The sequence below is a fragment of the Argentina silus genome, assembly GCF_951799395.1.
Source record: "Argentina silus genome assembly, chromosome: 3".
NCBI classification, from domain to species: domain Eukaryota; kingdom Metazoa; phylum Chordata; class Actinopteri; order Argentiniformes; family Argentinidae; genus Argentina; species Argentina silus.
In genome coordinates this window covers 13,942,801-13,955,041 of record NC_139657.1, presented here as the reverse complement: position 1 = coordinate 13,955,041, position 12,241 = coordinate 13,942,801, and the positions used below count along the sequence as shown (strand labels likewise).

The 12,241-nt window shown below is 48.3% G+C and overlaps 1 protein-coding gene across 1 annotated transcript in view; it reads left to right on the top strand.

The window, feature by feature from the left end:
• Window positions 1-12,241, top strand: part of magi2b (membrane associated guanylate kinase, WW and PDZ domain containing 2b) — a gene marked incomplete at both ends in the record, with an annotated part of 53,781 nt that overhangs the window by 37,917 nt on the left and 3,623 nt on the right. The window contains 10 exons of the mRNA XM_083667283.1: window positions 1-179; window positions 2,811-3,337; window positions 3,700-3,871; window positions 7,862-7,893; window positions 8,479-8,671; window positions 8,986-9,101; window positions 9,862-10,054; window positions 10,241-10,486; window positions 10,758-10,943; window positions 11,177-11,489. The exon at window positions 1-179 is cut by the window's left edge and continues 4 nt beyond it. Of these exons, the coding sequence (XP_083523409.1) occupies window positions 1-179; window positions 2,811-3,337; window positions 3,700-3,871; window positions 7,862-7,893; window positions 8,479-8,671; window positions 8,986-9,101; window positions 9,862-10,054; window positions 10,241-10,486; window positions 10,758-10,943; window positions 11,177-11,489 (2,157 nt within the window). The remainder of the gene's footprint in view (window positions 180-2,810; window positions 3,338-3,699; window positions 3,872-7,861; window positions 7,894-8,478; window positions 8,672-8,985; window positions 9,102-9,861; window positions 10,055-10,240; window positions 10,487-10,757; window positions 10,944-11,176; window positions 11,490-12,241) is intronic.

Genomic DNA, 12,241 nt, shown 5'->3' with positions numbered 1-12,241 from the left:
GCCTCCGTTCACACGGGACCCCACCCAGCTGAAGGGCAGCTTCCTGTCCACCGCGCTGCAGAAGAGCAACATGGGCTTTGGCTTCACCATCATCGGAGGAGACGAACCGGACGAGTTCCTGCAGGTCAAGAGTGTCATACCAGAGGGACCTGCAGCACAGGACGGCAAGATGGACACAGGTAACACACACACACACACACACACACACACACACACACAAATATATCTAAACGCATATACAATATTTAAACGCACACACACACACACACACACACACACACACTGTACACACACATCCCTACATTCAAACACACACTCACACACCATCCTTTAGATGATTATTCGTATTGGATGTGTAGCTACTGAGTGGCCTGGTGTACTGGGCTGTATCTGTCCTCTCTACTGACTCAGTAAGCTGGCCTCATGCCTGGACACTGTTGGTGTCTAAACTGCTCATTTTAGTGGATCCAGAAATGTCTGTCTCTACCCCCTCTCTCTCTGCTCTCTTTCTCTCTCTCTGTCTGTCTCCTTCTCTCTCATGCACTGCCCACTCTGCCTTTCTCACTCAGCTTTGCTCCTCCTGCCCGCACTGTCCATCTCAATCTTTTTCTCTCTCTATCTCTGCCACTGCCTCTCCTCTGTCTCTCTCACTCTCTCTCTCTCTTTCCTTCTCTCTGTCTTTCTGTCCCTCTCTTTTTACGCCTCACTCTATCTCTCTCTGTCCTGATTTCTCTCTCCCCTGCTTGCTCTATCCTTCTCTCTGACATTGCCAACCCCCCCCCCACACACACACACACATCAACACACACACACACACACATCAACACACACACACACACACACACACACATCAACACACACACACACACACACACACACACACACACACACACACACACAGACACATCCTCTCTCTCTCTCTCTCCCTCCCTGCCTGAGATTAGCTGGCCTATTTGAGCTGAGCAGCATTGCTGTTAGGGAAGGTTGTGTGTGCAGTGTATGTGTGTGTATGTGCGTGTGTATGCCTCCAGAAGTGTGAAATAGAGGATTTGAGGCAGTTGCATTTGTCATGGGGCTGTGACTTTAACTACAGCAGACAAGGCTGCTCGTCTCCACTCTGAAGCACATCAACCACACACACACACACACACAAACATGCACACACACACACAGTTGAATATATTATTTGTGTTCACAGTAAAGCAAAAACCCAACATATAACAAAGGTCATACAGGTCGTAGTAGCTTTTTTCTTTGGTCACGTACTGTCAGGTAAGGCTGCCAAACATCACCTCTCCTTGGCTTTCATCAACAACAACAATGTCAGGTTTTTTGACACATTGGAGAAAAACCTTGCCATCATTCTCACTGAACCAGGTGAGCTGTAAGACAGAAATACAAGTGAATTGTAACTGTTCATGATGTTGCTTCACTCGCAGTTAGGTCAACAATGCGGTCATGCATGGCAATGTAATGGCCTTTGTATGCATGGCAGCCCAAGTGATATGTGCCGCTGACTCCATTTGAACCCATAACCGAACCCGTAAAGATAAGTACGTCCTTGCCTATGTCAGCCTGTTTGTACATGGAATATGAAAGAGAATTCCAGGTTTCTCCTGCAACCTCAGGTCAGTCCAATGTTGCATCAATGCTGCTTCTGTAGTCATGTATTCTGTAGCTCCTGCGATGTTCCCTCATAGGTGACCGTAGTCTCCACATCAACACAGGGGTCAGTGACCACTGCATCAGATGAAGACACTAGTTCCATTTGTGGATTAGTGTGTGCCCATTTCAACTCCACTCCGATCCGGTTGCATAGGTCGGTGAGATCCGGCCAGTCCGACCAGACTCCAAAGGCATGTCCAGTTTCCCAGTGGTGCTTCTTCTTGAAGCCCAAAACGTTGTCCTCTGCGTCAGTTGCCAGACGGGACAAGTCAATCATCTCAAGCCTAGTTGTATAATCATGAGTGAGCTCTCATTTGTTGCCCCTCACTCACTCTCCATGTAAATAGGTCATCTGGGATATTGTCTTTTTGGGGTATTGAATGAATGAGAATCATGAATCAGGCACTTTTCCAAGCAGCAGTTAAAGGCACATACGCACACACACATACACACACACACACACACAAACACATGCGCACACACACACACGCACTGTGTTTGTGTGTGTGTGTGTGTGTGTGTGTATGTGTGTGTGTGTGTGTGTGCGCACTTGGGTGTTACAGAGTGAGAGAGATGTTAATCATCCCCAGGTTGATGTAGCAGTGTAAACGGCGTCTCTGGGAGCTCCAGATGGCTGCCGTGTCTTCAGAGACACACCGAGGCACTGTCCTCGCCCTGACCCCGCCACACATACCATCACACCCTCACACATACACATATACACACACACACATACACATACACACACACATACACACACACACACACACTTGTAGAGCACAGCAGCCCTGTTTACCACACCTGCTGCCAAACTGATATCAAGGGCCTCTCTTATGCTCTAGAAAGTCATTAGGCTCCTTCTGACAGTGACATGTCAATGTGTTTCTGCAGTATAGAAGGTATTCATGTGTGTGTAATATGTTGGTTATTTTTTACGAGGCTATGGTTATGTTTGTATGTGCTTGTACTGTATGTGAATATCCGTCTTCCCCTAAATTCATGATACCATTATCCCCGTTCAGGGTGATAATGTAACTGAACGGGCTTCCATTTACAGTCCACTTCCTGGTCTCTTTTATGACGCAGTCTCCAATCTCCAGTACCTCTTCGTCTCATCCTCTCCCTGTGTCTCGTCCTTCCCTCAGGTGATGTCATCGTCTACATCAATGACATCTGTGTCCTGGGCACCACTCACGCTGACGTGGTCAAACTGTTCCAGTCGGTGCCCATTGGCCAGAGTGTGACCCTGGTGCTCTGCCGCGGCTACTCTCTGCCCTTTGACCCCGAGGACCCCAGCGGGGCAGCTAGCGCCTCTCTGACCCCCATGGGCATGGAGCATCGCCCCCTAGTGGTGAACGGGCGTGGCAGCTATGACCCGTACCTGGAGTACCTGTCCCTGAGCTCCCAGCTCCCTCCCCAGGCTCTAGCCCAGCCTGGAGCCCCCCACCCTGGGGACACTCACCTGGATGGCTCCTCCCTACCCCCCACCACCCCTGGGTCCGCTCCCACACTCACGCCTCATGATGATAATGTCTCTATGGCGTCGTCGGGGGCGACAGGGATTGCTGGGGGATCGATTCAGGTGGAGCTGCTGACGGTTACCATGGTGAAGGGGTCGGAGGGATTCGGGTTCACCATTGCGGACAGTCCCACTGGGCAGCGGGTGAAACAGGTGAAGTACAGTAAAATGGCTGTCTTTACCCCATTACTTTTTCATTGCCTCTCCTGTTAGCATTTCACTAAGTAGCAGTGTGATATGGATATTTTAACATTTTATTTGAATTCAAAAGGGTGAGAAACAGCATGTGCATTTTCATAGCAAAATGTGTACAATGAACGGTCTCTACATTGCGATAAGATTTCATTTAAAAGTTATGATCCTTTAGGTACTCAAAAACATACATTTTGAGTTAGAATCTTAAAACCTGATTACCTGAAACAGTTAGTTTGAGTCATAAACATAAGAAAAATAAAAAAATAAAACATTTGAAACAGAGACCGAGCTGGTGACAGTGGTTGTGGTTGTGTTCCCAGGTGCTGGAGCCGGGGGCCCTGGGTGGCATGGGGCTGAGCGAGGGAGACCTGATCCTGGAGGTCAACCAGCAGGCGGTGGCGGGGGCAGGACACGGCCGTGTGGTGGAGCTGCTCAAAGAGTGTCCTGTAGGGGCAGAGGCTACACTACTGATACAGAGAGGAGGAGGCACAGGTGAGCAGGATGTCTGTCTGTCTGTCTGTCTGTCTGTCCGTTCATCTGCCTGCCTGCCTGCCTGTCTGTCTGCCTGCCTGCCTGCCTGTCTGCCTGCCTGGCTGCCTGCCTGCCTTGCTTGGCCAGACTGTGTTAGAAGACACTCTATTTAGCTTAGAGAGACTAGTCTGTCTCTATCTCTCACTGAGGAAACCAATCCTCACATGAATATTTCACCTGCGTAGAATACTTCTTTCATTGTCTGTTGAAATTGGTTTTGTAACTGTATGGGAAGCACTTTGTCTTCAATAATCCCCCAAAAAAATATTCACAAGAAAAGAACACGTGTTTAAGAGAGGAAATGTGCGCACTATGAAAGATCATTGATTTTTCTGAAACTGCTTTGGTAATGTAGACACCGTGTTCCAGAGACTGTAGTTCCAGCATGTCTGTGTATGTACTGTATGTATTGTCTAGCTGGAACAGAAACAAAAAAGCGACAGATCTCTGCACAGTAGACAGCAAATCAATAGTGACATTTCATCCTCTCTATGCATTCCTGTGCTTTCGGTCTCCTCTCAATTGTATGAAAGAATGAAATGAAACCACGCACCCTTGGCCTGACGGGGTTGATGGAAATGGAGTTTTGAAATAGAGAGAGGGAAAAAAAAGAAATAAGAGAGAAGTGATTGGTGGGGAAGGTTGGAACGCAGGGTGAGAGCTCTCCAAAAAATCAGCAAGGGCAACATGGAGACCTGCCATTTTCCCTCTTTTTCTAATTTCCTGCAAGATTGGCCACCTGCGAGGAAATTTAATTGCACACCGAAAGCCTATTTGTTTGACATGTGCTCTCGCACTGATTCCCTAAAAGGTGTTGTGGTTACAGGGTCAAAATTAGCATGGATTATTACCTGAGGTTGTGCTAGCCAAGGCACGGCAATGTCAGGCACACACACACACACACACACACACACACACACATTTCCGCAAGTTCCCTGCAGCCAAAGGGTGTTTGGCTATGTCACAGCCAGGCCTAGAGGATGCTGGGAGAGGTATGATGTCTGCTAGCCGTTAGACGTGGCGTGACAGAGAGTAAGGTCAGCGCTAGGGCTCAGAGCTGACCTGACACACACACACACACACACACACACACACACACACACACACACACTCACAGATATGGATCTAGTCTGAAGAATAGACTGATGACATTATCAGTCTATTCATCTGTCATCATCTGTAGATGACATTACAAATATCGTCCCCCCATTTATAATCCACTTCCAGAATGGAAGCTGTATACTGTACCATCTGCATGGAAGTCCATTGACTGCATTCAGACTGTTAAATTCAATTGGCTGTGTAATGTCTACTCTTTAGATGCACACACAACAGTGACAGTCAGCTTGACAGTGAGCAGCCAATTGGACCGGTTCCAATGACACTGTGTGTGGGTGTGTGGGTGTATGTGTGGGTGGGTGTGTGTGTGGGTGTGTGCGTGTGCGTGCATGCGCGCGTGCATGTGTCAGTCAATCTGCCCATGTGTCTTCAGCAGCTGACAGTTTGAGCGCCTTACATCCCTGCAGAGCCAGCACACGCCACCTGGTGGTTTGTGATTTTTACAACTACAGCTTTAGTATTCAGAGCACATTGTCATTTGTTGCTTTGGCCGTGCTAGAATGGGCGTCCATACAGCACTTTCTGACCACAAATATAACCTTAACCCTCATCCTAACCCTAAACCTGAATTAAGAACTAGTGTTTTATATACTTAAGATTACCTGACACACACAAGCATGCATGCACACACACACACCACACATCCCTCTTCCATAGCCACATACACACTCCCAAAGGACTATCCACTGTGTACTGTACCTGACATGATGATAACCCCCTCCCCTCCCCCAATGCCACCTCCCATCCCCCCACCCAATCTTCTCCTCCTACATCAAACAGCCTAGGGCAATGGCCCCAGAGGGACTATCAGCCTCACACACACACACACACACACACACACACACACACACACACACACACACACACACAGCCCAGGGATAACTTGCTACAGGGTGAGAGACAAAAACAGGGTTGTACTGAATGACTCACAGGAGATGTGTACAGCTGTATGTGCATGTACAGCTATATGTTTTGGCTTGCCTTTATTTACACATAGTGTACTAATTTATGGATGTATCTGCTTGTGTGGAAGCATCAGTATGTAGTAACTAAAAAAGATGAGGCGTCAGACTGCTGTGTGTGTTTGTGTGTGTGTGTGTGTGTGTGTGTGGTGTTTCTTTGTCTGACTTCCCTAGCATGGGCATGCTGCCAAAGTTCCACTGAGCTCCGGTCGTGTTCACAGCTCTCTCCCCCGACACCCCATTTAACGCCAAGCCAACCAAAGACAACAGACAGCTGGCTGCACCAACAAGAATGCAGATCCTGCAACTCGGGGGAGGGAAAGCAGGGCACAGGAGCCAATCAGTGTTGTTTGGAGTTACTCCAGAACTCAGCAGGCTAGTCTGTGAAGCTCCACTACCAGACCCCCTGACCACTGGCTTTTTAAATTAGCAGTGTGGAGCTTTAGGAATCCATGATAATTGTTATTCGTTAGTTATTCATTAGCATGCATGGTAGTCATCCACACACTTGGTATAATATTAAGAATGCGATTTGCATCAAACCTAAGTGGGCAGAAATGTGTCCGTAAGGATGGTAATTGTTTCCTAGAAAAGGCACTCATGGACACAGGAAACTATGATCTTATGATCTTAGTGCAATGAAGCTGGTTTGTAGTTCGTCCTACACAGATTTAGGAATAATTTCAGCACCATGGACAGCTTTTAGCCACTTATTTATCTCTACGGGATGTTCTTCAGGACCATGGACAGCTCTCAGCCACTTATTTATCTCTATGGGGATGTTCTTCAGCACCATGGACAGCTCTCAGCCACTCATTTATCTCTATGGGGATGTTCTTCAGGGCCATGGAGAAGGCCAATGTGTGCAACAATCTGAATGGCTGGATACAATCAACATATTAACAGCACGATAATAATAACTGTCAGAAGTTAAACACAAATACCAAATAGCAATTTGTTGAGCTTTACTGTCATTCCGCTTGTCTCTCAAGGCCGAAGCGGGAGGAATTCTCCTTGAAGTGTCAGCATGCCTACATTCCGTGTGTTCTGTCTGCGATATATAACCTCTCTAGGTTCTACTGCATATTCATTGATTATACCACTGACTGCCAGATTTCTCAGAGCAGCGTTCTGTCTCACAAAGCAGCCCTTATTCGTATTCTCTGACACAACTCATTCAATGTTTTCTGACGTCCTTCAGAAAAGCACGGAGGCGGAATGAATGTAGCAACATGTGATTCTCCGTGGGCCTCCTTTGCCTGCAACACAACTACGAATGACAACGTTCAACGTCTTCATTGTTTTGGGTTATTACAGATGGAGCGCTTATACAGTGCTGTAATTGTACCAAAAAAACAAAAACATGTCTAAATGTATGCATTTGGGTCTCTCTCTGTAGTGGTATTTGTCTTTTGATTCTGTGCCGTCACAGGGGACCTGTTAGGGAGATGGCTGTGATGTAGCAGCTAGGCTAGGTCCCATGCTTCCTGCTGCCTGTGATGTAGTGTACCTAGCACAGTGAGGAGTTATTGGGGGTAAAAATAGGCGCTGCTCCCGCCTGCAGCGAGCTGATGTAATTATGCTGAAAACAAATGCAACCAGTGAACCCATTTAGGTGGAGATACACAAACAAAGCCCAAAAACAGAGGAATATGAAATCAGTGAACTGTGAATGTTGTCCTTGGGTTACCAAGAGAGATATTCACACTCTTAATGTGGGTAAACAACAGACGCAGAGTTGTGGTTTACCCAGTCCCTGAACACCACAGAGTCGGCTCTACTCTCTATTCTATTGTACTATTTGGGATGCGGTCTATTGCCCTCGTCATCTCTAGGGGATGGATAACTGTATTTGTGTTTGTCTCTGCAGGCCACCTCTCTCCATGGAAGACTTCTAAACAGGTAAAGCACCACCATTCAACCCTCTGCTCAATCTGATTGGGTAGTAGATACTGTGTGTGTGTGTGTGTGTGTGTGTGTGTGTGTGTGTGTGTGTGTGTGTGTGTGTTCGTGTGTGTGTGTGTGTGTTTATATTTATTTGTTCATTTGCTCATGTAGAAGGGTGACACAGTAACATATGTCATCAGTGTTTGTCACTGAGCCTGTTTTGCCTGGGAGCTGTTTGGTTTTTGCTTCACTGTTTAAATGAACCTGTTCTGACCTGCTTGAATGAGATTAGTACACTGCAGTGATTACATTTTGTATTCTGGTTCTGGGAATATAGGGTCTCATTGTATTTTTGTTGTTTCAATCCTACTCATCATCTTCATTGATAGTGTTGCCAGAAGTGTGTTCCTATCACTGTGTTTTCACCTCGGCCAGGTTGCTTAGTTCTTGCCATTTGTTGAGTCATTTAGCTGTGAATGATATTGATATTTTTCTATTTTCATTATTTTAATTTTGATACAATTTGATAAATCTATATATTCCAACTCCTTTATTCTCCACTTCTCCCCCCCCCCCCTCTCTCTCTCTCTCTGCCTGTAGCTGCCAGAGCAGTGGGACCCCCATGGCAGTCCCCAGACCAGCCTGTCTGCCTCGGTGCTTCCCCCTGGCACATCCTTCCCCTCCCAGCCACAGCACCGCACCTCTGTCCCAGACTCCACTGAGGGCTTTGACCTCAACAAGCCTGACCCCTATGACCTTTATGAGAAGTCCAGGGCCATCTACGAGAGCAGGCGTGAGTACTGCACCCCTTCCTCTTCTGTGTTGGAGGTTCATGGGAAATGGAGTCTTCCACAATAACATAGCCACATTAAGGGGTATGTTCAGTTATGGGGTACTTAGTGGTGGTTATAACTGTAGGCTGAATATGCTATCAGTAGACTTTTACAGACCTGTCTTCTTTGTAAATTGGCGTAGATGAAAGATTATATGAATCCTGAACAGTGCTGCTTTCTGCCAACTCTTGGCAATGATGTTCTGTATTGAAATGTTTAATGTAATTCTCCCCCCCCCCCCCTCCCTCTCTCCTTTCCTCCGTCTCTGTGTCAGGTCCAGAGTACCAGGAGGTGGAGGTGCACCTACTGAGAGAGAAGACTGGGTTTGGGTTCCGCATCCTGGGGGGAGACGAGGCCGTGCAGGCTGTGAGTCCGGACGCACGCGACAAGGCTCGTATGGGACGGGCGTGACAACACACACATCTAACCTCATCTTACACACACACATTATCCACTAACACAACCTAAACAGCCACCCGATATGCAACATCCATTAACACTCCTTACCTAACCTGATCGACTTCATCCACCTCAAACATCCATAGTAACTCAGTTAATTAACATTACCCCACCTTACATTTTACCCGTCATGCATAACACATCTAATCTCACCTTCACATTACACAACACACCTGATCTGTACCTAACATATTGATACAATTAAACTCATTTTACAGAGATTACAATCCAATATGCCACACGACTCCCACACGTATAACACACATCACACCTATCATCCAGAAACTGATTCCACCCACTTGGCTCCTCACACTTAGACAAATCTACCTCATCATTCTGCTACCCCCATCCATCCATCCATCCATCCATCCATCCATCCATCCATCCATCCATCCATCCATCCATCCACCCACCCATCCCATTCCGTGACCCTCTGACCTCCCTTCCCCATACTGATATAGTTCCACAACTATTGTCACACCTGAGAGACACAGAAACCATCAGAAATACAGGTTGCCTATTCTTTAGATAGAACAAAATATGAGAACATAAATAGACGGTCGGGGAACTAAAGGGGTACAAACAGAATAACCCCAGAGAGAGGTAGTAACTGGATGAGCCGTCTGCACTGCTGCCCCATAGGGTTCCCTCCTAAGTCTACGCTGCTAATATTACCATTATCGTTGAACAGATCGTGATTGGCGCCATAATAGAGAACACCCCTGCCGAGCGTGACGGGAGACTGCGGCCCGGGGACGAGCTCATCTCCGTGGATAAGATGGTGGTTGCCGGGAAACCGCACAGATACGTGATCGACCTCATGCACGCCGCCGCCCGTAATGGTCAGGTCAGCCTGACTGTCAGGAGGAGAGTCTTCATGCCCGGTGAGGAGCCGCCGTGTAAACTTACCACTGACTGGGAACCATGTGTCATTTCAAATTTGACACTTGACCCTATCGCTGTGAAAACTCTGTGGAAGCGTTACACGTTACCCTTGCGTGGTCAAACGAGGGACCCGTGTCGTTGAATTAGCATCAATCTGTTCCTCCCTGTTCCTCTCCCAACTGTAGGCGAGCCGTGTCCGGTGAACGGCCGCAGCCCCGGCTCCGTCTCCACCCAGCACAGCTCTCCCCGCAGCGACGCGGCCTCCGCTTCCGCTCCCATCACCCCCGGCAACGCCCCCACCACCCCCGGTGCCCCCCTCGAAGCCGCCGCCCTGCAGACCAGTGACGTGGTCATCCATCGTAAGGAGAACGAGGGCTTCGGGTTCGTCATCATCAGCTCCCTGAACCGACCGGAGAACGCCTCCGTCATCAGTGAGTTACGCTGGGGGGGGGGGGGGGGTCGACTCTAGAACGCCAAGGCTGGCTCTAGAACGTGGAGAGGTCATGGAATTGTAGAGTTAGGTTCCCGCTGGGACCATAGATACTGAAAAAATGTAAACACTCACGGCAATGTAAATCGCTTTGCATAAAAAGCGTCAGCTAAATGGCCTATATTATAGAGTAGATCAAACGTTCCAGTTCTAATGAACTGTCCTATGTCCTATGTGACTGACCTGACCTTTCAACCGTTGCTCCTCCCCAGCTGTGCCCCATAAGATTGGCCGTATCATCGAGGGCAGCCCAGCCGACCGCTGTGGGAAGCTGAAGGTAGGAGACAGGATCCTAGCCGTGAACGGGCAGTCCATTATCAGCATGCCCCACGCAGACATCGTCAAACTCATCAAAGACGCTGGACTCATCGTCACGCTGCACATCATACCGGAGGAGGGTGAGTGACGGACGTTGAACAAGATTAGAGAGAGAGAGAGAGAGAGAGAGAGAGAGAGAGAAAAGAGAGAAAGAAAGAGTGGTAGAGATTTTCAATTTGATTGACTTTTTCCCCCCCAGCACGTACTATTCAAGGTACACGGTCTTGTTGCTAACCGTTGCTATGAAACGTCTCTGTTGCCTGAAAACTGAAACATGCATGTTACCATGACAACCACTCTCTCTTCGTTGCAGATCCTCACTCTGGGCCCAGCTCAGAGAAACAGAGTCCAATGACCCAGAAACACAGCCCCCAGACTCAGCCCAGCCCTGTAGCCCAGCCCAGCCAAGGAGGCACCCAGCCCAGCCAAACAGCAGCCCAACCCGGCCTAACAGCCGCTCAGCCCGGCCAAGCACCAACACAGCCAAGCCAAACACCAGCGCAGCCCGGCCAGGCAGTGACCCAGCCTGCCCCAGCAGCCAACCAGGCCAGTCCAGCTGGTACCCAGCAGAGCCCGGTCACACAGCCACCTGGGCCCCCTCCCCAGCTCTACCTCCATGATGGCAGGTGAGTTAGTTATGGTCACAAATAAAGGGAGTATTCCAACCCTGTTTGGTAACAATGAGGACAATACAAAGCACTCTTCAACAATATGGGTGTTTCTGTATTGTGTGTGAGTGCGGATATGAATGTAGATGCATGCATGTGTGTGGGAGGGGTATAGGCCTATATTCTAAGATTGTGGTAGTTTGTGTGTGTATACACAGCTGTGTGTATGAGCATTATAATCTTGCTCCAAACTTTAGGAGACTACCTGTGACTTCCGTCTCAGTCAGTCTCCCCCTCAAGTCTCTTTTTCCTTGCATAACACCACTTAACTCTGACGGCGTTAGTGAATAATTGATCTCTAGATATCCTCTGTATAATGCATGGAGCCCAGCCTCGGGGTGCTGTTTGCTGTCACAACCAGAGAGAGAGCGTGTGTGTGTGTGTGTGTGTGTGTGTGTGTGTGTGTGTGTGTGCGTGCGTGCGCGCGCGTGTTTGTGCGTGTATTTCGGCGCAAGAGATTCAGAGTTCCGTTCCCAGCTCCCCTAAACGAGTGAGAGCTTTATGAAAGTTTTAACAGTGGATGATATTTCCTTTACCTCCTGTGGTAATCCCACCAGACAGCGCACACACAGAATAATCCCTGCACCCCACCGCGGATCAACTCAAACTCATATCACAACATTAGCCACGACCCTGAACAGGATTCAATTCACACACAGGTCTTACCGAATAGTGTTCACTGTGATGACTGAGGAGAAATCAAATGGGTA